Source organism: Bombus affinis, chromosome 1 (genome assembly GCF_024516045.1).
Source record: "Bombus affinis isolate iyBomAffi1 chromosome 1, iyBomAffi1.2, whole genome shotgun sequence".
Taxonomy (NCBI): Eukaryota; Metazoa; Arthropoda; class Insecta; order Hymenoptera; family Apidae; genus Bombus; species Bombus affinis.
In genome coordinates, this window is record NC_066344.1 from 1,514,636 (window position 1) to 1,539,274 (window position 24,639).

At 34.9% G+C, this 24,639-nt stretch overlaps 1 protein-coding gene across 10 annotated transcripts in view; it reads left to right on the top strand.

The window, feature by feature from the left end:
- The window catches only part of LOC126915803 (glutamate receptor ionotropic, NMDA 2B), a 360,824-nt gene that overhangs the window by 328,342 nt on the left and 7,843 nt on the right, over nt 1-24,639 (top strand). For 4 of the 10 annotated variants that reach the window (XM_050720833.1, XM_050720821.1, XM_050720813.1 and 1 more), the window contains 10 exons: nt 6,568-6,715; nt 8,547-8,730; nt 9,973-10,112; nt 11,264-11,376; nt 12,144-12,428; nt 13,973-14,154; nt 14,730-14,965; nt 15,261-15,454; nt 19,059-19,175; nt 24,047-24,166. In XM_050720833.1, coding sequence (XP_050576790.1) covers nt 6,568-6,715; nt 8,547-8,730; nt 9,973-10,112; nt 11,264-11,376; nt 12,144-12,428; nt 13,973-14,154; nt 14,730-14,965; nt 15,261-15,454; nt 19,059-19,175; nt 24,047-24,166 — 1,719 coding nt within the window. The remainder of the gene's footprint in view (nt 1-6,567; nt 6,716-8,546; nt 8,731-9,972; nt 10,113-11,263; nt 11,377-12,143; nt 12,429-13,972; nt 14,155-14,729; nt 14,966-15,260; nt 15,455-19,058; nt 19,176-24,046; nt 24,167-24,639) is intronic. The other 6 variants (XM_050720837.1, XM_050720895.1, XM_050720844.1 and 3 more) reach the window with 5 other exon arrangements.

The following is a 24,639-nucleotide window of genomic DNA, read 5'->3' on the forward strand; positions in this document are numbered from 1 at the left end:
TAATCACCTAACGTTTCTTTAAAGTATATTTAATATCCATTATAAGATCAATTATGTAGAATATTAGATTAAGACGTTTTGTACATTTCTGTAATTCTACCCGATGTTTTAGCACGTATTAGAAGTGATTCTATTTTCTAAATTGCTCGATAATGTTACTAATTTCCAATAATCTAAATTTTCTTAAATCGTGTTTTCGTAATTTTGATTAAACCTTCGAGAATATCTTAGAATTCTACTTTTACTAACTCTCTCGCTGAATCTTGAAACTTTTCCACGTCTAAACAGGTTACAGATATTTTCTAAAGTAAATTAGGCCAATTGTACTCCGAATGTTGTTTGAAACACTAAGGTTGTGCCAGTTTCTGTGGTTAGCTTTTACTGGACAACTATGTTGCTGTTTCGATCACACGCATCGTGGATTCCTAGGATTTCAATAGTTCGAACGGCGTCTGTCAAAGTTCTTCTGATTCCTGGTTAATTCGAACGAACTTCATCGATGTCAATCCAGGACGTCAGGTCACGTTTCAGGCGGGTAACCAGATTTTAAGTTTCGCCAAGTCCATCAAGACTTTAACAGAGTTATGTAGAATTTCAGACGATACCGAGATCTTTTTGTGACTTCAGCTACTTTTCAGTTAAATATAAAAGAAGATTAAATCTCATTAACATTAAACTCTTGTGTTTTCTTACGTTATTAGAAATGAGCACAATTATCGTTATATCCTTCTCGATGTTTCTTTTAACGTTATTCGATATTTGATGTGCCAGAATTTCCATTTGAGTTATTCAAATATACAATATTTTTCTCGCATACTGAAAATGGCGAAAATGAATAAATATAAAGAAAATAGTGAAAAATAACCTCTGCTATTATATTCAACAGAGAAAATCGTCCATACCTTTATAAGGTCAAAAAATGACTGATGATTATACCAATTAATGGAGGTAGTATTTTTTGTAAATTCATTTAAGTATCATTTAGACTTAACTAGTCCCGCTAGTAAAAAAATCTAAGAAATGACACGGTTACAATAAAAATAAAATGATTATAGTAATGTTGTTATGCTTTTACCTAGAATTCTAGTAAACACTAGAAACAGTATATTACATAAAACTTGTATTCAGAATTTTTATTTGATCTAAACGACTTACTAGCTACTTTGAAAAGACGATTCATTTAGTTCACAATTCCTCGTAAAACATTATGGCAGGCAGTATTAGAAAGAGCTTAGTAGGCCAGATAGCTCCCTGGTAAAACGTGCAACGATGATAGAATCTCTTTGTCTCTCAAGTGGAAAGGATATGGCAGAATGCCAACAAAAAAGGAAAGATAATTGCTCCTTCTATGTGGCACGGTTAAAACGAAGGGTGTGCCAAAACGAGTAGTCGAATATAGAGTTAAAAAGAAGAAGAATAGCTGAGAATGCGAGAATCGTATTATTATCAACCTTTCAAACTCTAAAAGAAAGAAAAGAGCAAAAATTACGTTTAACGCTCTGTGATTGCTACTTTAGATAAGATTAAATTCGTGTTAAGTGGATTACGCTTTTCGCTATGGAAGTTTCACCAGACCACCACCAAAAAAAAAAAAAAAAAAAAAAAGAGAAAAATAATTCGAAAGTGAAATTTTGTACGGTCGCCTCTCTGTAATTTATTTCACGCTGTTCTTCCATTTTTACCGGAACTTGGGCTCGAAGAGAGAACTTCAAACTCGAACGACGTTTTAGCATTTCTTCGACTTCTTCCGTTCTATTCATCAGGCTGAGAACTATGTGGGAGGTTCAACTTGATGAATCTGAATCGCATTTTCGGAACATTCCAGCAATAAAATTTCCATTTAAAAACTTTAAACTGCTTTAACGTGGCTCTTTAACGCGAGCGAGCTCGAATGAATAGAAAAATTTACCAGTTGATACGGTGCTTATCCCGAGAACTTTTCGTTCTCTTCGCAGTTAAAAATAAACAGTCGAATACGTGGACAATACGTTGTCTTTTTAATACGCTTTGGACTTTTCCAATATTCTATATTGTTCAGGAGAGTATTGTATATTTTTAGAAATTAGAAATTGGTATATTAGAAGAATAGAAGACAGGAAACTTCTATATAGAGCACATTAATTATCTATGGAATTCATATTTTTAAATACGAACAAATTATAGGTTTTCGAATCAAGTTCTATTGGATTTCAACTGAAGATGAATGAGATACTGCAAGAAGTGTAGCACGACTTTCAAACGTGCTATTAATTAAATATCATTTAGTAGAACTTTCTAATGGAATTTGCCCGGTATACATAAAATGTATATCACAAGCATTGACTTTAATACGCTGCTCTATTAAAGTGAGAGTGATTAAACATGTGTTTGATATGTTAACTGAAAAAACGAATCAGGCCATCGTGTAAATTGCAAGTCATTTATTCGTTCAGCAATATTCTGTTACTGGCTTGTAACAAATTGATATAGTTTTATTGAACATATATTTGTTAATTATATATTATTAAGAGAAAACATAATTATATTCACCTCTATTAATTCATTAATTTATCCCCATAACTATGTGATATATACGTAAGGTACAAAGCGTTCCATTCGAAAAATGTAGATGATCTTAAAAATTCTAAATTTATTTCATTCAACGGTGTTTCATATATCAGAATTAGTGTATTCTTCGTGAACAAATATTTACAAAATAAAAAATAAATCTTTCGTTAGAAACGCAAGGAAAAGTGATGTAAAAAATTCCAAACCTACCATTATTTACATTTATTTCATTTACTATTAACAATAGCCCCTTCGTAACTATAAAAGTCCCATCGTATTTTCGCATTACGTTACCTTTATTGCAAATCTCAAATCTCAAAAGAACGTGTTGCCCGTAAGAATTAAGTACGCAAACATGAACAGTAAGAATCTATGACTTTCTAGTGGTTCTAACGACACCACGTAGCTAACTGCGTTTTCGAAAGGTAGCAATTCACTTCGAACGTCGTCGAAAGTTTAACAACCCCTTAAGAATGCCATAAACTTTTAAGGACGCGAACGAAGCTACACTGACTGGTGCATAAGGGATACGACGTATAGACGTTTACGTATAAACTTCCACTTCTACCAGTCTTTAACTGCTGTCAGTACGCCTAACGTATACGTGTCGATATACATTTGCGTTACGTAAGATTTTACGACCGGTGGGCCAAGAAAGTCGCGAGATATAACCGAACGTTACTGGATATCTTGTAGTTCGGAGGAAATCGATGTTTCTATGGTAGTTCTCATCCTTAGTTGATGAAAGTAGGTATACATAGGTATATGTATCACGAAAATGTAAAATAAACGTAACGTTATTATCGTGAGCATGGCCATAGAGAATAGCAATGGTGCTGGGTCTGCTGACTTTGCTGTCGAAATTTACTGCAGTTATTCGTTCGTGCAGAGAAACTATGTTAATCGAGGTGAATATTATATCATCAAGGAACTTAATTGATAAAATAAACTGGAGCAATTAGTATGTCCAGTATGGCTCTTGTACTTTCGCTATTCAAGATATTTTTAATCTCATTAACTGTAAAAAGGTTAAATGATTGAAATGTAAAGACTGAAATGATTAAAATGGGACTATTTAATTCTACAGCTTTTTATTAATATCTTTTAAAGCTAAGAATTATTATACAAAGATTTGAACGAATAACGTTATTTTTGTTAAATCTAATATCATTTCCACTATTGTTTTACTTTATTGTCTAATTATCTCTTCTTTTGAATGCTTCGAAACAAATTCAACCTTTCTGTATCTTAGATGAATCAGTTTCAGTGTTGCATGAAAATAATAATTATGTCTGTCAGGATATTCGATTTCAGTATCTTGCATAACACGATATTGGATGCTCGAAATTGAGAGCATCGCACGGGACAAGATTGGTTCGAAAAGTTCTTTGCATACACGATATTCCCTTTAGATTTTCATAAAATAATGTCGTCGCAAGCTCTTCGCTATTTGCTATGCCGTTTTTATTGCGCAACGTTCAAAGTAAGATACTTCTACAATCTTCTTGCTGACTAAATTTTATCATGTAAAGGTACTCGAAAGTATGACACAACGATGGAAGAACATCGCGACTTCTCAGTTTTATATCCCACGAAATATTTATCTTAATAAACTGTACAAAGTACACTTGCCTCGATAAATTTAAGAAATTCTTTCTGACAAATCGATACATCGAACAAGCTGCACTATACGTAAGTAAACTGTTCATTGCAATTCTAATTATTTAATAACAAAGACCATCCCGAATACTATTCTGATGTATTATACACACCGTGTACTTGAAGAGTTTAATAAACCTCTCTCGGCGATCCAATAGACTAAAAAGCCTTCGTTACGTGCAAGTAAACGATTCATAGCGACTCTAATCATTTAATAACAAAAACCGACCCAGATGTCATTACAATGTTGATATTACACGCTTTGTGCGTATATGCCTAATATTACTTGCTTATGCGTCTCGCAAAACACGAGTCACGGATCTCCGTTCAGACTGGTTGACACAAGGGCAAACTATGTTCAGTCCCAGTTATTGCAGCATCCTACAAGCTGTACCCTCGTCAGTCCGGTTAAATTCCTGCATAATACTCCCGGAGGCATGCGTTGCTTCTTCGTTTGTCTAACGCGTCTATCATTAATGCCCATTTGCTGGCAAATTTATTCGACAATTACGACCATTATGCCGACACGATTAAGATACATTCACGTCCCACGGACGTCTTACGATTAACGACCATCGCCTAACGATCGATGCGTCCCTGTTTCACGCGTTAACTACTGGCTATTGAGATTTTCTATCGGACGTTTAAATGACGTTCGTAAATTGGAAATTTTGATGGACGCGATATTGACGTTCGTTTCGTGAGGAAAACTTGAAATGATAGACAGCCGATAATGATTGCTACCGTGATCGGGTTAATCGTCTGTAAGGGCGAGGAAGTTTAGTCATCGCGCTATGTTTCAGGAATATTGGTGAAAACGTGGTCTCTTAAATCTATTGTTTGATTTTGTAATTAGCTTACTTAAGAACGTGGAAAATATTCGCTTCTCGATTTTTAGTAGAATGTTCTATAACCGATCATTTTTCTTCCGATCTTTCGAAAGCATAGATAGGATATTTTATTTCTAAAAAAAAAAGTGAATTTTTGTTTTGATAATTTAAGGAACATTTGTAAAGATAATACAAGCGAGAAGAGAAATAGAAAAATTCAGATTATTCTGTACCGTTCGCTTTGTTTTCTCCACTGTAAGTTGATTCTAATTTCTTCGTATTTTCCGTACCAGAGATTCAATAATTGTTTTCCGAATGCTGCCGCCTAAAATATAGGTACAGCTTGCATTCGATTGGCCAAACAATGCGTATTCCATAGAACACGTAAAACGAGTGTTATTCACCAGCTGCGGAAACAATACACGAAGAGCATCGGGTTTGTCACGTGCAGATGTGACCAGGGTAAACCATCCGACTTGTATTCAGCCAGATTGCACGACTTAGCCAGAAGCGACGTTAATCCGGTTGTTTCGTGGTATAAACAGAGATTGAGAAATTTCAGGAACATTATGAAACTTCTGTAAAGTCATCTTACGCTACATTAACGTCTTCCCTTATTCTCATACTCGATTTTCTCGAATTTGCAATTATTAACCGAACCTCCGTTTAATCTGTTTCCCAAATTAATTCCTCGGTCGTTAGCCCAAAAGTTCTTCGATTTGGTTTCAGGTCTTTTGGTTTAAAATTATTTTTCTCCGCATCCTTTGATTATTTTATTAATAGGTAAATAGTGGAAAGATACAAAAATAACGAAATACATTCATTTTACTTGTAACTCTACGTATATACGTATGTAAGCATAATTATTCTTAATAACAATACGAAACAGTTCTATTAAACCAAACTGCAGCTTACATTTAAATCAAATGTTATCTTTTTTCAATAATACCTATACATGTAAACTACACATTACAGCAGCGCTGTACCTCGAAGAAGATATCGAACAGGACAAAAGTCTATATGACTTCTATTTCTATCATTTTTATATCCGGTATCTATCATTAAAATGACTTCCATCAGTTACGACACATTCTGTATAATTACAAATTTAATATAGCTATATTTTATATTTTATAATATCGTAAGTAACTCTATAAGAAGAATCTAAAAATCTAAAAGAAACTATAGTATCCAGTTTTCTTCCTCTTTCTCTCTCTTTCTCTCCCTATCTCTTAAAATAAATATCTTTCATTTAAATCGCTCTGATCAATAGCATCTTTCGTCATCTTGTGATCGAAAAACGAACTGTCAGAAAATAATTACAACGTAAGTCATTCCATCCATTAATCACGACAACCTAATACGAAAAACTGATCTCCTCTTTGTCATTCTATCTCAAGATTCTGGACAAAGTATTTTATCATAGGGATGATCGAAGAACGATCGTTCCAACGTCCATGAAAGGGTAGAGAAATAAAACATGGCTGCGAGCAAGTGAACGACGATGTTACTGGTGTACGCCGTTTTTCAGGATGGACGTTCAAGCAGCACAGAAGAATGAGAGCTTTTATCAATGCTGCAGCGGATTCTGCATCGACCTGCTTCAAAAGTTCTCCGAGGAAATCGGCTTCACTTATGAGCTTGTTAGAGTCGAAGATGGGAAATGGGGCACGCTAGAGGTTGGTTATAACGAATTTTATCCACCTAATAATTATTATTGAGCATTTCCGATAAAACGGACCTTCGTGATATTTATAGGATATATGAAAAAGTGTAAAAGATATTTTTAGATAAAGAGAAGATAGAAAATATAAAATAATATGAATATATAAACATATATATGTTTATGGAAAATTATTAATTATAAATAGATTCTACAAGCGTGAGAACTGTAAATTACTTACAGATATTCTGCTGAAAATATAAGAAATTGAAATACAAATTGGACATTTTGTAAGGTTTCATAGAACGTTAATAGTGCAGTAAAATAATAGACTTATTGTTTCGTAATAAACTAAATTTAATCAAAACGATTAGAAATATGGACGATGAGAAGACCAATTTTTTACTTCACAATTAAATATCGTTTTATTCCGCTTTAATAAAGTTTGATATTTATTTTATTTATACAACGACTTTCATATAACTCGTATACGTTCCAAATATTTGTATACGTGTTCCAATATCCCTCAAACCTATATATAACCTTCCACAGTCCACTCATGACTCAGTTAATTTACAAATTTTACAAAATACACGTACCATACAAGCGATATTCAAAATATACACGACATGTATAATGTACATTTAACATTTTTCAACTTAACTGCTTTCAATGACGAAAGGAACATTCGATTAGCCCCAACGCGACATTCTGCTATAGATCTTTGTTCGTTCGATTAGGAAATTAATTTTCTAATGAAAAGTGCTTTTGTCGAAGATCCAGATAAGATTTAATAGATAAATGTCTATCAGTCAATTATAAAATCTTAATCCCAATGAATGGCAAGGAATTAGTTTCAATAATCGTGGAAGTAGTAAGTGGAACGTCTTTAAAGTTGGACCGGGTTAATACAGCGGATCTCGTTTAATCAGAGCGTTCAGGATTTAATACTTGACGACAGTATCGATGGAACGACTGTATAGATTAATTTCGCGCGTAATTCCAACTCTGTTCATTAATCCAGAATCTGCAACGAGCACGAAACAATTGAGATGTATCGAGGACAAAGTGTCCTCGAGTTAGCGTGGCTCTTTCATTGTGTTTATTTAAATATGACTGCGTTTGCATGCGGATAATTATGGGTCCTAAACGAAACATACTTCGAAAATGTAATCTTCGTACATACTTGTAACCGCTATTTATCGACATTTTATCGACAAAGTCTTTTCGCTAATTACAAAATGATTATAACATTAGACCTATCAAAATGATCAAAGCGGTCAATTCGTAATGTTTCTTCGAGATTTGATACGTTATTTTTTTTATCAACTTTATACGTTCTATATTTTATTTTACAGATTTACAATAATTGCGTACATTTTTGAGGATTTGGATATTTTCTTTGCAACGTGTATGCACAAAAGCTTGTTCTCTCCTCTGCATTGTGTAACTCTTCATACATTTTATTCCTTTGATATTTCATATTTTATTCGCTGGCAGTTTCATTGTTATGTATATAATGCTATATGTAGTCTAGTTAAAAAAATTTACCAAATGTCCAGCTGGACAAATTATAAAGTACAAATTAAATAAATAAAAAAAGAATATCCAGTCTAGAATATTACATTTGTGAAACTTTCTTGTGTACATATATATTTTATCAGAACGTCAACTAACGTTTTCCATAGATGAATTTTAAGTTAGGATGTCAATTGGTATATTATGGCGTCAAATTGTTAATGGAATTTTCTTACAGTGCGATAGTTTCTGCTGGAATATTAAAATTATGCGATAGAATTTATAATTTGCAATTACATGAAATTTAATGTTCGTTGTTCTGTTCGTAGAATGGAAAATGGAACGGTTTGATAGCTGATCTGGTGAATCGGAAAACGGACATGGTAATGACATCTTTGATGATTAATTCTGAAAGAGAAGCCGTGGTTGATTTCACGGTACCGTACATGGAGACTGGTATCGCCATTGTTGTGGCTAAGAGGACTGGTATAATATCTCCCACTGCCTTCCTTGGTAAGTGGCCGTAAAGATCTCATTAAACGTTAAATAGTTCATAAAGAAATCTCTTCGGATCCTAAATAATATGCATTAAGAATTAACATAGAAAAATGATAGATAATTAGCTTTTTATATTAGCAATTAATCGTATATTATTGCGAATACATTGAATTTTACACAAATACGATTGAATGTTTCCTACAAGAAATAACATCTGATATGTAAATATAAATGATATAAAATATATTATCAGTAAATAAAAAATATTCATGGAATTATCAATAACAAAGTTTCATTGTAACTATGATTGAAATAGGTTGTTCAATCAGAGCTTTCAATAAAATTGCTTCGAATGTTTTACGATCATCGTGAAACATCCTGTTCTAAAATTTCGGAAGTTTAGTACAGATGCTATTGAGGAATAGAGAGTAAATTCTAGATAAACAGCAGTAAACGTCGATCAATTCTAGGAAATAAGTACGCTACTCACTCAGAAGAGAGTGCTTCTCAAAGATATTTACAATAGTATTGTTCTGCGAAACGGGAATAACGGATCTTTCCAAATTTCAATCAAATTACTTAACAACCAATTTGTTAATGATTGGAAGAGGAAAAATTTTTTCATTCAATTTTATCGACTCGTATGTTCTACGATTCTATAATTTACATAAAACTCAACATATACATATATGACATCAATGGTTTTATTTATCTTTCTCAGTTTATTTAAATGCAATAAAACTGAATCACGTGAACTATTTAAAACTCTACTAATCTCTCCTTTATTAAATTTATTCGATATAGTTAACATAAGTAACACTATTACACTATATATTCATTGAAAACATTTAAAACGTATACCTGTTTATCACTCAATCTCGTTTTATTCAACACCACAAGAAATATATTTTAATTTCTAATCAATCCTTCTATGGCTTCTTATAAATATACATATTTAATAGAATATTTAACATACTATTTAGTATCGCTTAATATATTCTAGTATTTAACATAAATATACATATTTTATAAAGTAATTGCCGCGAATGTTTTTAATTAACAAAGTGTGTTTCCCTACCAAAGTAGCAATACTTTTCATTTTTAGCGAATAAGAAATTCCAAAGTCTATTGGACGTGCACTAGTACAGACATTAATACAAAATGCGATCTTACACATAGAATAAATACGATCGATACATTCCAGGTAATACGAAACAATTTTATTATTATTACTATATTATTCATTATGGTTTTCAGAACCATTCGACACCGCCTCTTGGATGTTAGTCGGCATCGTCGCCATACACGCGGCCACGATTATGATACTACTGTTCGAATGGTTGTCACCATCCGGTTTCAACATGAAGGTAAACCCTTCAGACGCTGCGCAGAAACCGGTACTATTAATTTCGCTTCTTATTAGCTATGTATGTTTTCTCGCCTTCAGAGCACGAAATCCTTATAGAGCAAATTACTATATCGGACAATACCATTAATCTTAACGACACTCCATCCGTGTGACACAAGAAAAGGAGATTGATCGTGGGAGGACATTTTTCCTACGTACTTTCGTGATGATACAAATACCACGCAGTTTCCCCTTTTTCTTTATTCGGAAAACATCTTTGTCTCATTTTACTTGTCAATAAAATCTGCTATTTAAAGCGTCCATATCACTTGACATTTACGAGCGTAATTGGAAATATTTTATTTTGTTGTACGATAAGAGAATACAATTTTTATTTAGCGAAGAGAGATAAAGAAGGACGCTTTGTATTTTGTGAATCTTTTTTTAATTGTTTCTAGTTCCTAAGATTCATTCCTAAATTTGATTCTATGTAATTGTCAAAGGTGATTTATATTTTCTTTAATCCCTTTCACGGAGATTTAAAGTTTCCTATATCTTTCTGCTGTGAACTATTTTTAATTCCTAGTATGCATTTTGAAACCTGTTTCTCCATAATTTTCAAAGCTGATTCACCTTATATCTTTCCATCTTTTCTTAAAAATTTTAAGTTCCTCGCCTTTTCTTTCTCTAAATTATTCTCTAAATTATTTCCAATCCTTAGAATTCATTTCTAATTATGTTTCCATAAAATCTTCAAAATTAATTCATATTTTCTCCACGTCGTATTGTTATTTAATAAAATTAAATCTATAATAAAATTAAGTATCTTTAAGATATTGATCAAACAAATTGCATGAAGAAATATGAAACATAAATATCATAGATCATTTCACTGGCACAACCTTGAATGCTACTTCTAAGATCTAGCAAACCATCCGTAACTTTAAATAATTTTCTAGCATCGAACACGATATCTATCTATCGGATATCTTCACAAATATTCGCAATGCATTCTAACACATCACTCGCTTTTGTTTAACCTTCTCACTGAATTCTTGCACGATTTTGTCTAAAGTCTAACGCAGGCCAATCCTACACCGTAGATTAGAACATTTTCTTATTATTGCAACGTTGTCGCTGTATTGGTTGTACAAACGATACGAAATGAGTTCGAACGCTGCTGATTTATGCTGGTTGCAGAAGAATCCATCGCCCAATCATCGGTTCTCCTTCTGTCGGACGTACTGGCTGGTCTGGGCCGTATTATTTCAGGCAGCCGTCCATATTGATTCTCCCAGGGGATTCACAGCCAGGTCGGTAAAACAATTTCTATCGACAATTAAAATCCTCGCACGTAAATCATATTCCCCGAAAAGCACGGTAGAAAGAGGAAACTCACAAAACCTATTAACATGTTTTCTCTGCATCGAAAAAGGGATGAAGAGAAAGGATCAAAGGGATCACAAGGACGCTCGACAAACGCGCATATCATCGACGAATTTACATGAACCGCCTTCATTTCATCTTCTCTGTTTGCTCTTCTCCCTCTTTGTATCTCGAAAATAATGTGTGATCAATTACGGCTCGAAGTATTTAAAGTCGAATTTATTTATTAGTTTCTCCTTACAAGTAAACGGATGATTAATTTTTTCTCCAAAATCGTACTAAATTTTGATACGATATATGCAAATTTTTCTTAATTCCAATTAAAACTATTGTTCGTTCCTTTTTCCATTCGTCCAAAGATACAAACTTTTTTCAGATATCGAGGAATTTAATTTTTTCATTCAGATTGTCAGCTTTTATTTTTTCTATGCTGTTACAGTTTTCAAGAGTTCGTCAATGGCGTTTTGATTTACTTCACAAGCGCTTCTAATTTTGAAAAAGGGAAGAAACGAACCATTCAGTATCAAATTGAGTAAAGAAAACCCGCTTAGCATAAAATCGAAAGATCTTTTAGGAGAGCGGAGAGTGCGATTGAACCCAAGACAAGTTAAACGACGTAGCAGAAATCTTTTCACAATTATCGATCGAATGTATGTCGCTTCACCAACGTTTAACGATATTCTTGTAAACTTAGATTCATGACGAACGTGTGGGCACTGTTCGCCGTGGTGTTCCTCGCCATTTACACTGCCAACCTGGCCGCCTTCATGATCACGAGGGAGGAGTTTCACGAGTTCACCGGTGTTGACGATCATCGTTTGGCCAAGCCATGGTCCCACAAGCCTATGTTCAAGTTTGGTACCATACCTTGGAGCCACACTGACAGCACTTTGGCAAAATATTTCAAGGAGATGCACGCGTACATGAAGAAATTCAACAAAAGCAGCGTGGCTGAAGGAATCGAGGCGGTTATCAGCGGGTAAGAATGATTAAATGACGTTGTTTACAAAACGTTGTGACAAAGTTTATAATAAAATTTGCGATATAATTCGCAAAGGTTGGCTATTTTTGAAGTTTTAATACGGAGATTTCGTACATTTATTGAATAGATTTATTATTTGTACAATTTTTATGTATTTATGAGAAATTTAAAGATGTGAAAATGCATAGAATGTGTATAATATGATATATACCTACTAATAATTAGTAAATAGGTAATTAGTAATAGGTAAAACAATTCTCAACGTAAGTTTTATTTTTTGCTTAGGTATATTTATAAAAATCATTAGTTTCTGTAAAATTTTTAGTTCTTTTCACGCTTGATAAACGAAAATGTGTTGTAAACTCGGTATTTTCAGAGAGTATTTTACAAATGATTTGCAATGGCTCAGTAGAGCTCGGGCAAATCAAATTGATTTCAACTTTTAAATATGTCAGATTCACTCGAACACCTACAATACACCTGCAGTACACTTCTTAGTACATTCATCGGGTATTTATAATTAGTTAAAATTAAATGTCATTCATTCTTCAATTTCCAATCCATTTCTAGAACAAATTTTACCAAGACCGGAGAGCATATCAGTCTCCAGTTCACATAAAAAAAAAAAAATAACCAAGGACAAACACGACACCTCATAACGTATTAGTTTGCTGAATTCGCTGGTCCTCAAATTAGAACTTGATCCCTTAATCGCGCTAAATGTGCACGCATTATATATACGTGGTTCGTTATCGAAGCTTCTGAGCGAAGTTGCTTGTTTAATCTCTGTGAACTAGTTCCCACCTTGCCACTTTGCTGGTCTCTAAATGGTGTTGGCAGCTTTGGGAAGCAAAAGGTGGAGTGTTCGATGTAAATTATGGCGCAGATGTAAAAGAGGGGGATTTTTCTAACGGAAGGTCATAGGATGAGCTTTTAGCTAAATTTAGAATGTTACGCGGAGAGTTCAGTTTTTAATAAAATTTCGATTAAACGAATTTACAATATTGAATGAAACGTTGGGCGTTGCACGTGAACATTGTTTTAAATTTCATTGTTATTTGAGGGTCTCGGTTAACTTTCTCAGAGTTTGTACAAGAATTCCGTTTATTTCCTTATTATCTACTCGTCAAACAATATAAAGTTTCTTAAGTAACCTGGTTATCATAGAAATTTCCTCCCTGTTCAATCACTATCTACACGATCCAAGGTAATCAATCTTTTGTAAAGAACTTTCCTTGTTTCGATTATCAAAGTATATTGAAATTTATAACTAACCTAAATCGTTCGGTGTCGATATCAACGTTTCAGAACGAAAATCGATAAGATAAATCAAGGAAATTTCCTATAGAAGAATTTCCTTGTTCTTCGATAGAAAAAGTTGCAGCAATGTAATTGAGATAAGAGTGGAAGATCATTCTACGTGAAAGAAATAAGTTTAAAGGTTCGACTCGAACGATCTATCGTGCCATTCGTTCGATTCCTTTAAAGTTTCGCTCCTCGTTTTTCAATTTTCTCAGTGACATCGTTTCCTTCTGCAACAGAGAAATGGACGCGTTTATTTACGACGGAACGGTCTTGGACTATCTGGTAGCGCAAGATGAGGACTGCCGATTGCTAACTGTGGGATCTTGGTACGCAATGACCGGGTACGGTCTCGCGTTTTCAAGGAATTCCAAGTATCTGCAGATGTTCAACAAGCGCCTGCTCGACTACAGAGACAACGGTATCGGCATCTGCTCGCTTATCGTCTGGAATTAAGTAAAAAATTATTTAAATACGTACATAGATTCCATTCGGTAATTGACACAGAACATTTTCAAGAAATTCCAGTGTATTTTATTATTTTGTATATTTTCTAGTCTCACGTAACCGTATAATATTTAGGCATTTAACCCTGGAAGAGAAAACTGTAGTTTTTACGACTGATAAAATTTTTACTTGTCGCAAATCACGGGTATGATTATTAATTATTAATCAAATGATACGTTAAATTATTAGTATTAGCCAAAGCTTATGTTAAGGAAATATTAAATAATATTACTATTATAGAAATGTACACCATGCTTTCTTTTTATAATCCAATTCACACAATTCGTCTTTCCTTACTTAAATTTATTTACCTAAAATTAGAGCTAATAACAACGAATAACCAAATTATAATAAAATAATTAAAATAAATCTTCTTATAAGGTGAATTTGGAATTAATATGTTAAAAGCTGAATATGTTAAAATTAGAATAATATTTCTCACAATTTCTGTACATTTCCTATCATAAAAGAAGAACATTGAAATTCCAGGAGACTTGGAGCGTCTGAGACGGTACTGGATGACAGGTACCTGCAAGCCAGGCAAAGAGGTACAAAAAAGTAGCGATCCCTTGGCGCTGGAACAGTTCTTGTCCGCGTTTCTCTTATTGATGATGGGAATTCTTCTGGCTGCAGCCTTCCTACTTCTGGAACATTTGTATTTCAAGTATGTCAGGCAACATCTGGCGCGAAGTGACGGTGGTGGTTGTTGCGCACTTTTCAGCTTGGTAAACCGCTTTTCCTAAATACAGTTTGTCATAGTTCTTTCCAAATTTATCAACGAACTGAATATTTTTTCGATTTTATTTCCATATTATTGATATTTCTATCGATTTTATTTTTATATTGCTTCTTTTTGCGAAGAAAAGAGTCCAATTGTCACGTTCGTATTCCTACATCAACAACGTCTACAACGTTCTACAACAATGTTTTCCTCGTTTTAAAAATATTCGTACGAAACCATGTATGTGTAAGGTTTCGTATAACATTTATACATAAAGCTATCTAATTTTGTTTTTAAAGAGCATGGGAAAGTCGTTGACATTCCGCGGAGCAGTCTACGAGGCGCAGGACATCCTCAGGTACCATAGATGCAGGGATCCCATATGCGACACGCATTTGTGGAAGGTGAAGCACGAATTAGACATGGCGAAGATCAAGATACGACAGCTGGAAAAGGATCTGGAGGCTCACGGAATAAAACCCACCCAGGCCAAGTATGCTATAATCATAATTCATTCGAACTAACGTTACTCTGCGAACAAGAAAATTTTATATTATGTCTGCATTACAGTTAAAACTCTTGACCTTAGTTCGTTCAAGAGGATCTCAAAGAATGTGTTTAAATCCGTCGAAATTTCTAGACAATATTTATCTGCTTCTAATATATTCTTTATTTCGAATTATGCGTTATAGATATAACGTAAATATAAAATTCTTGTAATAATTAATAATTAAACTACGTACGTTTTTGTATTTATGGAAAATTTAAATGTAAGAAAGTTTATAAAAATGTACGAGATATTCAACCAAGAGTATTAGGTTGTAATATATGAAATGTCTGACTGTTGACAGTTCATACTACTAAGATTTAGAAAAAAAAGTGCTTTTGCTTGGAAATGTTAAAATATTAAAATCATACATGGAGAGGAAAATTCTCAGCTTCATGTCGACGACGTACAATGGCATACGATAATACATGAAATTGCATAAACATCTGTCGTCCATAGTCCTACAATTTCGTTACATATACGTACGCAGGAGAAAGATAATCACGAAGACGATTGATTCCCTTGATACAATAGCGACGTTCTTTGAGATCCTTTCGATGATTGAAGGAAGGAGTTCGAAACAAAGGGCAAAGGGAAAGAAACGTTCCATCCGTGACAAAAGAAATTCACGTGAACGAACTTTATCTAGACTATTCGATACACATTCGCTTCCTTTGAAGCACCACTCGCTTTCGAAACGAAGTATCTCGCGCTGCATCTCTTTTTTTTCTCCTCCGCTAAATTCCAACAGACCTTTGTTCTAGAAAGCTTTCCTTTAAAGGTCGACGCCTCTTCTGCCCGTTTACGAATACGATTTCGTGAAAGCGGAAGTGGACCCGTAACGACAGATCTACGCATGTTACTGCATAGTTATTTCACCTGTCCTCCGTAAGATTTACAAGGATTCAATCTCGATTCACGTTGCGTACATTTTCCCAGGGAGATCTCTACGTACAAAAGGACGATAGAAAACAAATAAAAAAATAAGTCCATAGTATGGTATGAAAATAATATAAAGCGTTTAACGATAGAAATATATAAATTCTCTTAAAAATTCCTCGAACGAGATTCTCTAGTGGACAATTAACGTTCGATCAATCGATAAAACGTCCTACACAATGCGCAGACGACAGAAACTGCGGATCGAGATTAAATCTTCAATTACTTTCTGACGTCACTTGGAGCCTGGCTCGCACAGCATGCACCTACCTACGAACGAACACGTATATACATTCGTATATACAGTCGTGAGATGTATATATATTAATTGTATATAAACATACAATGTTCATGTATATACGTCCGGACGCATATACACATGAATACGTTAACGTCGTGATATCGCCACGAGCGTGTCATTCATTTCTGGCAATTCTTTATTTTCTGAAGCTACTGACGATCGTGAGTTTAAGACCTCGTCCCTTAGTAAGATGGTTTGCCTAGAGAACGTAAGAATGCCTTTGGTGGCGATTATTATTGACTTATACTACTAGTGTCGCAGAATGAAGAGCTTATAGAGGTTTACAATATTTCGGTTCGACCGAAACAAAATAGATTGAGACGATTAGATCACCGCAAGCATTTACTTTGACAGTTCTTGGGTATGACACCTAGTACATGAACTTGTATAACTTGTAAACTTTAGTTTGCATGAATATTTGGTAGATATACATAGTGATTTGTTACGGTATTTGAATTTGATGAAATTATACATATGTATATAAGATAGATACATAGAATAATTGTAAGAAGATAACTGCGTTTCGGTATTTCAAACATCTAAGAATATTTTTCCAATATAAAAAACCAGAAATATTACTATACACGATATATTCTTCGAAAACGGTTTCACGTTCTGAATTCTATTTTAGTTTATTTCCAATAAATAAATGTCCTATTCCCGAGTATCTCCAAATAGGATAATGGACTCAGATTTACAATTACGAAGCAAGATTTGTAGAAAATGTGTAGGAAGATTTCTGCATCTTAAAAGAATAGTACACTGACATGTAACGTCAATCGATGATCTTAAACTTACGATCGACTGTATGTTTTCATCGTCCCACGTATGAAATATGTTCGACGGCAAATTGGCTTCAAATTTTCGTCGATATTAAGAGTTTCCCCCGTGGACACGAAGGGTAGATAGAAGAGGGAAACAAAATGGGGCAGGAAAACGTACGAGAAGAAGGCGAGAACGTATGTCGCTCGTACGAAAGCAGAACTTCTCAGCGACACGAGATCTCGGAATAAACTTCCGTTGCTTCCAGCTAGAAAAGTTTACACTGAAAACTTCGACTCGGATAAGCCTGCAGGTGTTGGCAGAGAATCCAGGTACATTGTTTGGACCAATCGCGAACGTTGTTTAATCGAACTTCCCGGGAACAGCCGATCCGGATCTCGCGATATTCGCACCCCGTATAAATGACGAACTTTCCAACTTTCGTTTCATGCCCTTTTAGAAATACAGCAAGTACTCAATTGCGTTCCAACGGGATTTGGTTCATCGGATATTGAGTTAGATAATCCGAGCAAGGAAAAGGAAAACCGCAAACTGTTATAGAGAAAGGAATTTTTTAATCGCAGTCGAACATCGAAATCGACGATGGAAATCTAAATTTAAATTTAGGCTCAACTTTTCACAAATCGGAATTTCAGTTCGAATATTTAAAATTAATTCAGTCATCCATAGAGAAACTTATCTTCGTACGATGACAGTTAAATTTCCCTGTAGAAGCTTAATAATTTTTGCTGACAGAGGCTTTCAAGAAATTTGAAAAGATCGTAAGATGGTTACAAATGTCCGTGATATGTTACATAACTATCCCTTCAATTAGTTGTTCTTAAATTGATTCAATAGAATTACAAATCGGGGGAAAGGAATTTAAGGGTGAAGTTTCGCTTCGGCCGTCGAGATTCTAATTTTCTTACGAAAGATTTCATTTGTATTTGAATGGAATTTGAATCGTTGAATTCCAAATAAGTTCGCATTTTTCGATTCCAATTTAGATTTAAATTTCAATTGAAATGATTAAAGTCGAATCTAATATTAAATTTGCAAACGTATCTATAATCTCAGTATGAGAGTCGAATAAGAAAATTAACATTTCATAAACTGAACTCTGCTTCGACTTTTGCCAAGTTCTTTCGTAGAGACAGGAATACGAAATTTCTCTCTTGTCAACAAAGAAAATGAAACGAAAATAACAGTCGGCGAGACTTCAAACGACCATTTCGTATATTTCGTCGAAGCTTCTTTCCGCGAATATCTCCGGCATTTTCCAAATACCCTTTTCCGCGTTTTAGAATTCTACTTCGATATCTCTAGCGCTTTTCACGGGGTTCTCTGCGTTTCTGAAATCACCGAAAGATAGGAAATCCTAAAAAAGCTTAACAAAGGCAGATTACACGACGAGAAAGAGAAAAAGAAACGATAAAAGGATCTCTTGTCGCTTGAGACGTGTTGCTGGTACACATTAAGGGGTGGTTGGTGGCGATGGACGATGGTGGAAAAGAAGCCTGGCACATATCCACGTCGGCTTTTTTAAAGGAGGAAAACCGGAAGTCTCGGCTGGTGGCGAGGATGCTTTCAAAGCTCGGATCGCCATTCACAAGCGGAGTCATTGGCGGTGGAAGCTCCGCATCCGCTACCGCCATACTTCGATTCGTAAGTCCGCAACGCCCAAAACACGTAAGAATACTCGGTGACGTAGGAACCAGGGCAAATATTTTTCCCCGATGTGTCGTCGAAGTAGAGTTACTTCTCGAACGACGATTTTCCAGCATTTTTCATTTCCCCAAAGAGCGCTCGGTTTCTTAACATTCCATCAAATCCTTCCATTTTGCTATTCCTTTTTCGTTTTACATTCGATAGAACGTAATGTTATAAAAAAATTCCGCTCGATATAATCGAATAAAAAAACACTCTTTTTATCACAGAGTCACGTTAATCCAATAAAATTATTCGGAAAGAATCTTAGTCAATCTTATTATATTTTTAAGAACACACGGAACTGAGTTCTATAATTCCTATTTGCATGATGGATCTGTAAATCAACCCTTCGTTTCGTGTATCCTCGCGTTCTCGAAATTACATCGCGAAGAAACAACACTCGCAGTAGCTGATCTCAGCAACGAAGCGGGTCTCCTTTAACTTCCGCCAGCAACGTGATTCGCGAGATGTACTTACTGGGTCACGGATAGCCGGTATTTGGCAGCGAAACAAGAGGGAGCAGAATCAGTTGCCAAATATCCGGAAAAATTCACGCTTGTTTGTCCGTCAGCTGGTGTCGTTTCGAGGCGTTTGCCATTTAAAAGTAAACCGAGCGCCACACAGCAAACAGAGAAACCGTAACATATGGTACAAGCTTGACATCTGGCACGTCTGCTTAACAGGAAACGATATTGTCTTTCGGTCGGGACCATTTCGTCGACACGTTTGAAATTGTAAATCGTTCCATTCAGACAGGGACGTCTTTGTATAATAAATGGAAACGATACGATGTGATCGTAAAATCAATTATTAATTGAAGTTTGCAGCTTCCGATAGCTTAACGAATCGAACACCTATTGAGGGTTGCAGGAACCTCGTTCAAGGTGGTGCGATGTCAATTTCAGAATCAATTTTTTCACTGTGTATATCTCAAATAATTTTTATTTTCTCTAATTTGTAGATCTAATTCGTAATTGTGGTTTATTTTTCTACCGAACAAAATTTTTCGTGATGATTTTGGTACTCAGTTCATTTCGAACGTTACTCATGAATTTACCACCATGGTGGATCAATAATTTACATAAATACATCGATTCACTTGGGCAGCCACTTTTACGATATCACAGCCATCAAAATTATTAACGAAATTTTACAAGTCACGGGCTAGAAGTTAGCGATGCTAATAAATTCTCTCGCGTAACAGTAACGACATTCGCGATAAAAAGAATTAGCTGTAAAATTCGCTATGTCAATTTTACGAATCACAAGCCATCTAACTCTCCTTCTGAATTTTAATTCTGCCTACAAATTGGAAATAAAATCTCATTTCCGACTTGTATTTCGGAAGCTCCGATTTCACGACTCATTATCGAAGTACGCCGAAACGTTTGAAAACGACACGTTGAGATATATTATACAGCCTGTTATGTCTACGTATTTTAAATTGAAGAAAAAGAAATACAAACGACGGAAAATTTCAATTTTCTCGGATATTTTCAAACGGTTGACAAAAGATTCTAAACTAAGGGGCGCAGTGCGTACGATCCTACTTGCCACTCGAGCTATGACCTTGCTTAACTAGGTGCTTTAACGCTAAAGACTATATCGCTCGCTATATCGCTTTCCATTTATTACCATTTATCAGGACAAGTAGACGTCGATTTCAACGACAAGACCGAGAACCGCTTGAACATTCTCACGTTACTTCGTATTCCACCGCGACTCTAACGTTCTATCCGGCTTTATTTTCGAAAAGCAAAGGTTCCTACGTCGCTTTGGTAGAAATTGTCTGCGAAGTGCACGTGAAAATCGATGAGTCGTTAGGTGGTGGTCGTTTGGTCGACTTGGTAGTCGTTTCGCGAAGTAAAGAATGGCAAGAACGAGAAGGGAATCGGGAAATGGCCATTCGAACGTCGATAAATCCGTGCACTGTTGACAGAGGGGAGCAAAATCGATCTCGCGAGGCTTGTTTCTGTACGATCTCCCCGGTGTCTTTTCCGCTAACGAGCCACATTATCCCCGTGTCCGGAAACCATCTTGTTTTTTCTTCGAAAATATCGTTGCGGAGGCTATCGTATTTCTTGTTTTTTCTTTTCCTAGCTGAAATCGGATTTGTACAGCGACGCAATGGCACAGAGACCTTGAGAGAATGCTTTGGATTCCTGTTAGTAAACATCCGTCGAGTCTCTAGTTTGACTCTAGTTTGAATTTAAATCGGGATTTTTTAATTGGCGAATTTACAAATGGAAATTTAGTTTGAATTTAAATTTGAATCGTACAATTCTGATATAGATTTAGATTTAAATTTGAATGCTTGGATTTGAATTTAAATTCAACTCGAATTAAACCAGAATTTAATTTTATATGGACGATTCGTTCATTTCCTTTAACGTTACCTATCAACGCTTTGGATAACAAAACAAAATTAACTAAAACAAAATACTTGAACTTGAATTTAAATTTGGATGTATGAACTTCAATTTAAGCTTCAACTAAATTAACATTCAACTTTTTATGGACAATTAAACCATTTCTTAAAATATTACTTGGCAATACTTTTAAAGATAAAACGATATCGGTTCCGGTCACTGGAATAATGTTTTTTTCGAGCACCACGAGTCTTACGCGACGGAAAAAGAAAATAATAGAACGAAGGTTCGCGAGGATCGATAATAACGATATAAAAGTTTGAAGGATAAGAGTAGAAGTAGATTATTCGCTTCGCTTGGTAGTCTAGAACGTCTGCATATATTCGAATTATTCTTCTCTACTTTTATTGCCTCATACTCTTCCTTTCTTTTTCTTTATTTTTTTTTTTTTATCTTCCTGTACATTTATCTATTCACTTTGTAAACTCGTATTTTCGTATCGTATCGATCTACTTTTCATGTGCTCGGAAGCATGGCATGCGAGTTCAACGATAAGTTTTCGGTAAACTCGTGACGACTGTGTCGAGAGTGCATAGTGGAACGATAAATCGTGCGCGATGGCGTTAAGTGGACGGTACAAGGAGCCATCGATTACGATTGAGGAAATTCCTGTAAATTAGGAAAACTCAGGGAGAAGAATGTAGTACGGCGATCGAGTCATTTGTCCGGAATGAGTCGTCTAACAATGGAATCTGAATGGAATGGAATCTGAAATCTGATATTTCACTCGTTCCCTGGTAACGCGAAATTCTCGGGCCTGAAAAATTCTGATATTGAAACATTCCTATCGTTATACGACGAATTCTATGCTAAAAGACTTCTCTATTTATTTAACTGGTAATATGCAATCTTTTCTATACAACTATTAAATCAAAAATGGTATATAAAACTTGCTGCAAAGAAATCAACGTGAAACGTATATAGAAAAGTATACAATCAATAAAGAAAGTTACAATTTGTTAAATATTTTACAAAGAAAAGTACCTTGCGATAAATTGCTAAAATTACAAATTCGATATGCTGACAATATCGATAATTTCAGCGCTAATTACGCAAACTATTCTATACCATTAATGTATATCTGCGATTTTCGATAATTTCCAGAAATTGTTTCGATAGTAATTATATTACATCAACTTTACGAGTTAATTTACGCAAACCTACCGTGACACAAATCCACTCAAATTGAACTTAACAAACGTAAATTCGATCGAACCAATTTCGAAGTAAAATTAATTAAGCATAGAAGTTCCTTTCCGCGAATGTATCCTTTTTTGAAAGTATTCGAGTACGAAACGAGTGTCCTTTATTCTGTTTGAAATTAGCGTAACTTCCATCCGTGACAGGAGTGTCTCTGGTCAATCTCAAAGCTCATTTCACCGAATTGCTGCGGCAAACTCTCCTTGCCTCGATTAATGCAAGTTGCTACACTAAAAAAGAACCCAGGTGATTTTCCCTTTGAGAGCGTCCAAATTTCATGCCACAAATTCCCCACGAATTTGTGCCACTACGCTGTCCGGAAAGTCAATGAAACTCAACGCTTCTCTTCGTATTGACCCGCTTCACGAACCGTTATAGTTTCTCTAGCACAAACAATATCGCATCACTCTCGTGCATTATAAAGCGCATTATAGCGAGTCTCCTATTATAAACCGTGCCGTTTTCTCTGTACGATATCCCATTCCACATACACGTTGTTCCTAAGTGTTAAATTATGACTCGCAAGTACTGAAATTTTCCTCCAGGGAATTAAACTTTCCTCGTCTAAGGAACGGCGAAATGTAGTTGAACGTATCCTTCTAACATCTGCATAACTGCGCTTGTAACGACGCTATAACTGGCGTTGTATTCTTTAAACGGAAATTTTCAGAAGATATTTGAAAAATACGATCTTCGAATACGGAAATTAAAAAGGTTGCTTCTTTTAATTTAAAGCAAGAGTTTCTCTTAGCATGAAAATTCTAGACTGTTTCGGTGACAGAATCGTTAAAAAATTTGAGAAATCGACGGATGTTAAAGTTAAACGTGCTATGGCAGAACGCGATTCTACATTTTATGACATTTTTATCTGGACACGAATCGGTGCATAATTTTTTACCTAATTTTGAGGAATCGTGGATTTATGTTGAAGCCTAAATAATTTCCTGCTCTATACTTGCTTTGAGAACTAAGCACGAAACGTGGAAGGAGGATTATCGAAAAAGGAAAGAGAAAGCAGTCAAATTAGAAGCTAGTGCAACTAGCATTTCGTCAAGAAACATACGCTACGTTTTTTAAAAATACTCGAGGCCAGGAGAATACTTCAGATTCTAATATTAGACGATTCACTCTGTATACGTCTCTTTGCCTATCTGTTTTCAGGCAGTAAAATTGTCTTCTCTCCAAATTATCATACAGGGATTCTCTTGAATCTAGATTCATCGACGCCATCGATGTTGCCAGGCCTAGGGACATGACCAGGAACCACGTGGTCAGCACGGAGTATAGCGACAAATTTTTGCCTCCACAGATCTACAGGTAAATTTTTCAAATTCAAGAAATTCAAACTTTCGCCAACAGTAATATTAGGTCGTCCGAAAAGTTTCTTTCGTTTCATAAGGAAATAATGAATGCACAACATTTTCCGTTTTGTATTATTTTATCGAGTGACGATAATTATGATCTATTTTGTTCTATCAAAATAAGGATCACGACGTTCGACAGATTAGATTTCATATTTGTATAAAGATGTGTTGTTGTAAAAGACGTGTCTGTAAAAGAAAGACGCTTTTCGGACAACCTAATATTTGATACGATTTAATTAATATTTCTTATGAAGTTCGATTATAAACAAATAATTGCTGCATCATCGTCCTGACACTCGTCGTTGCATTTATATTTTACTCCTACAATTTAATAAAGTTATTGAAAACAGTATGAGGGAAGCTCACCTGTTTATCTGATTTTTTAATGTAAGTTTACATAATTTCTATCTCTATTTGTTAATATAA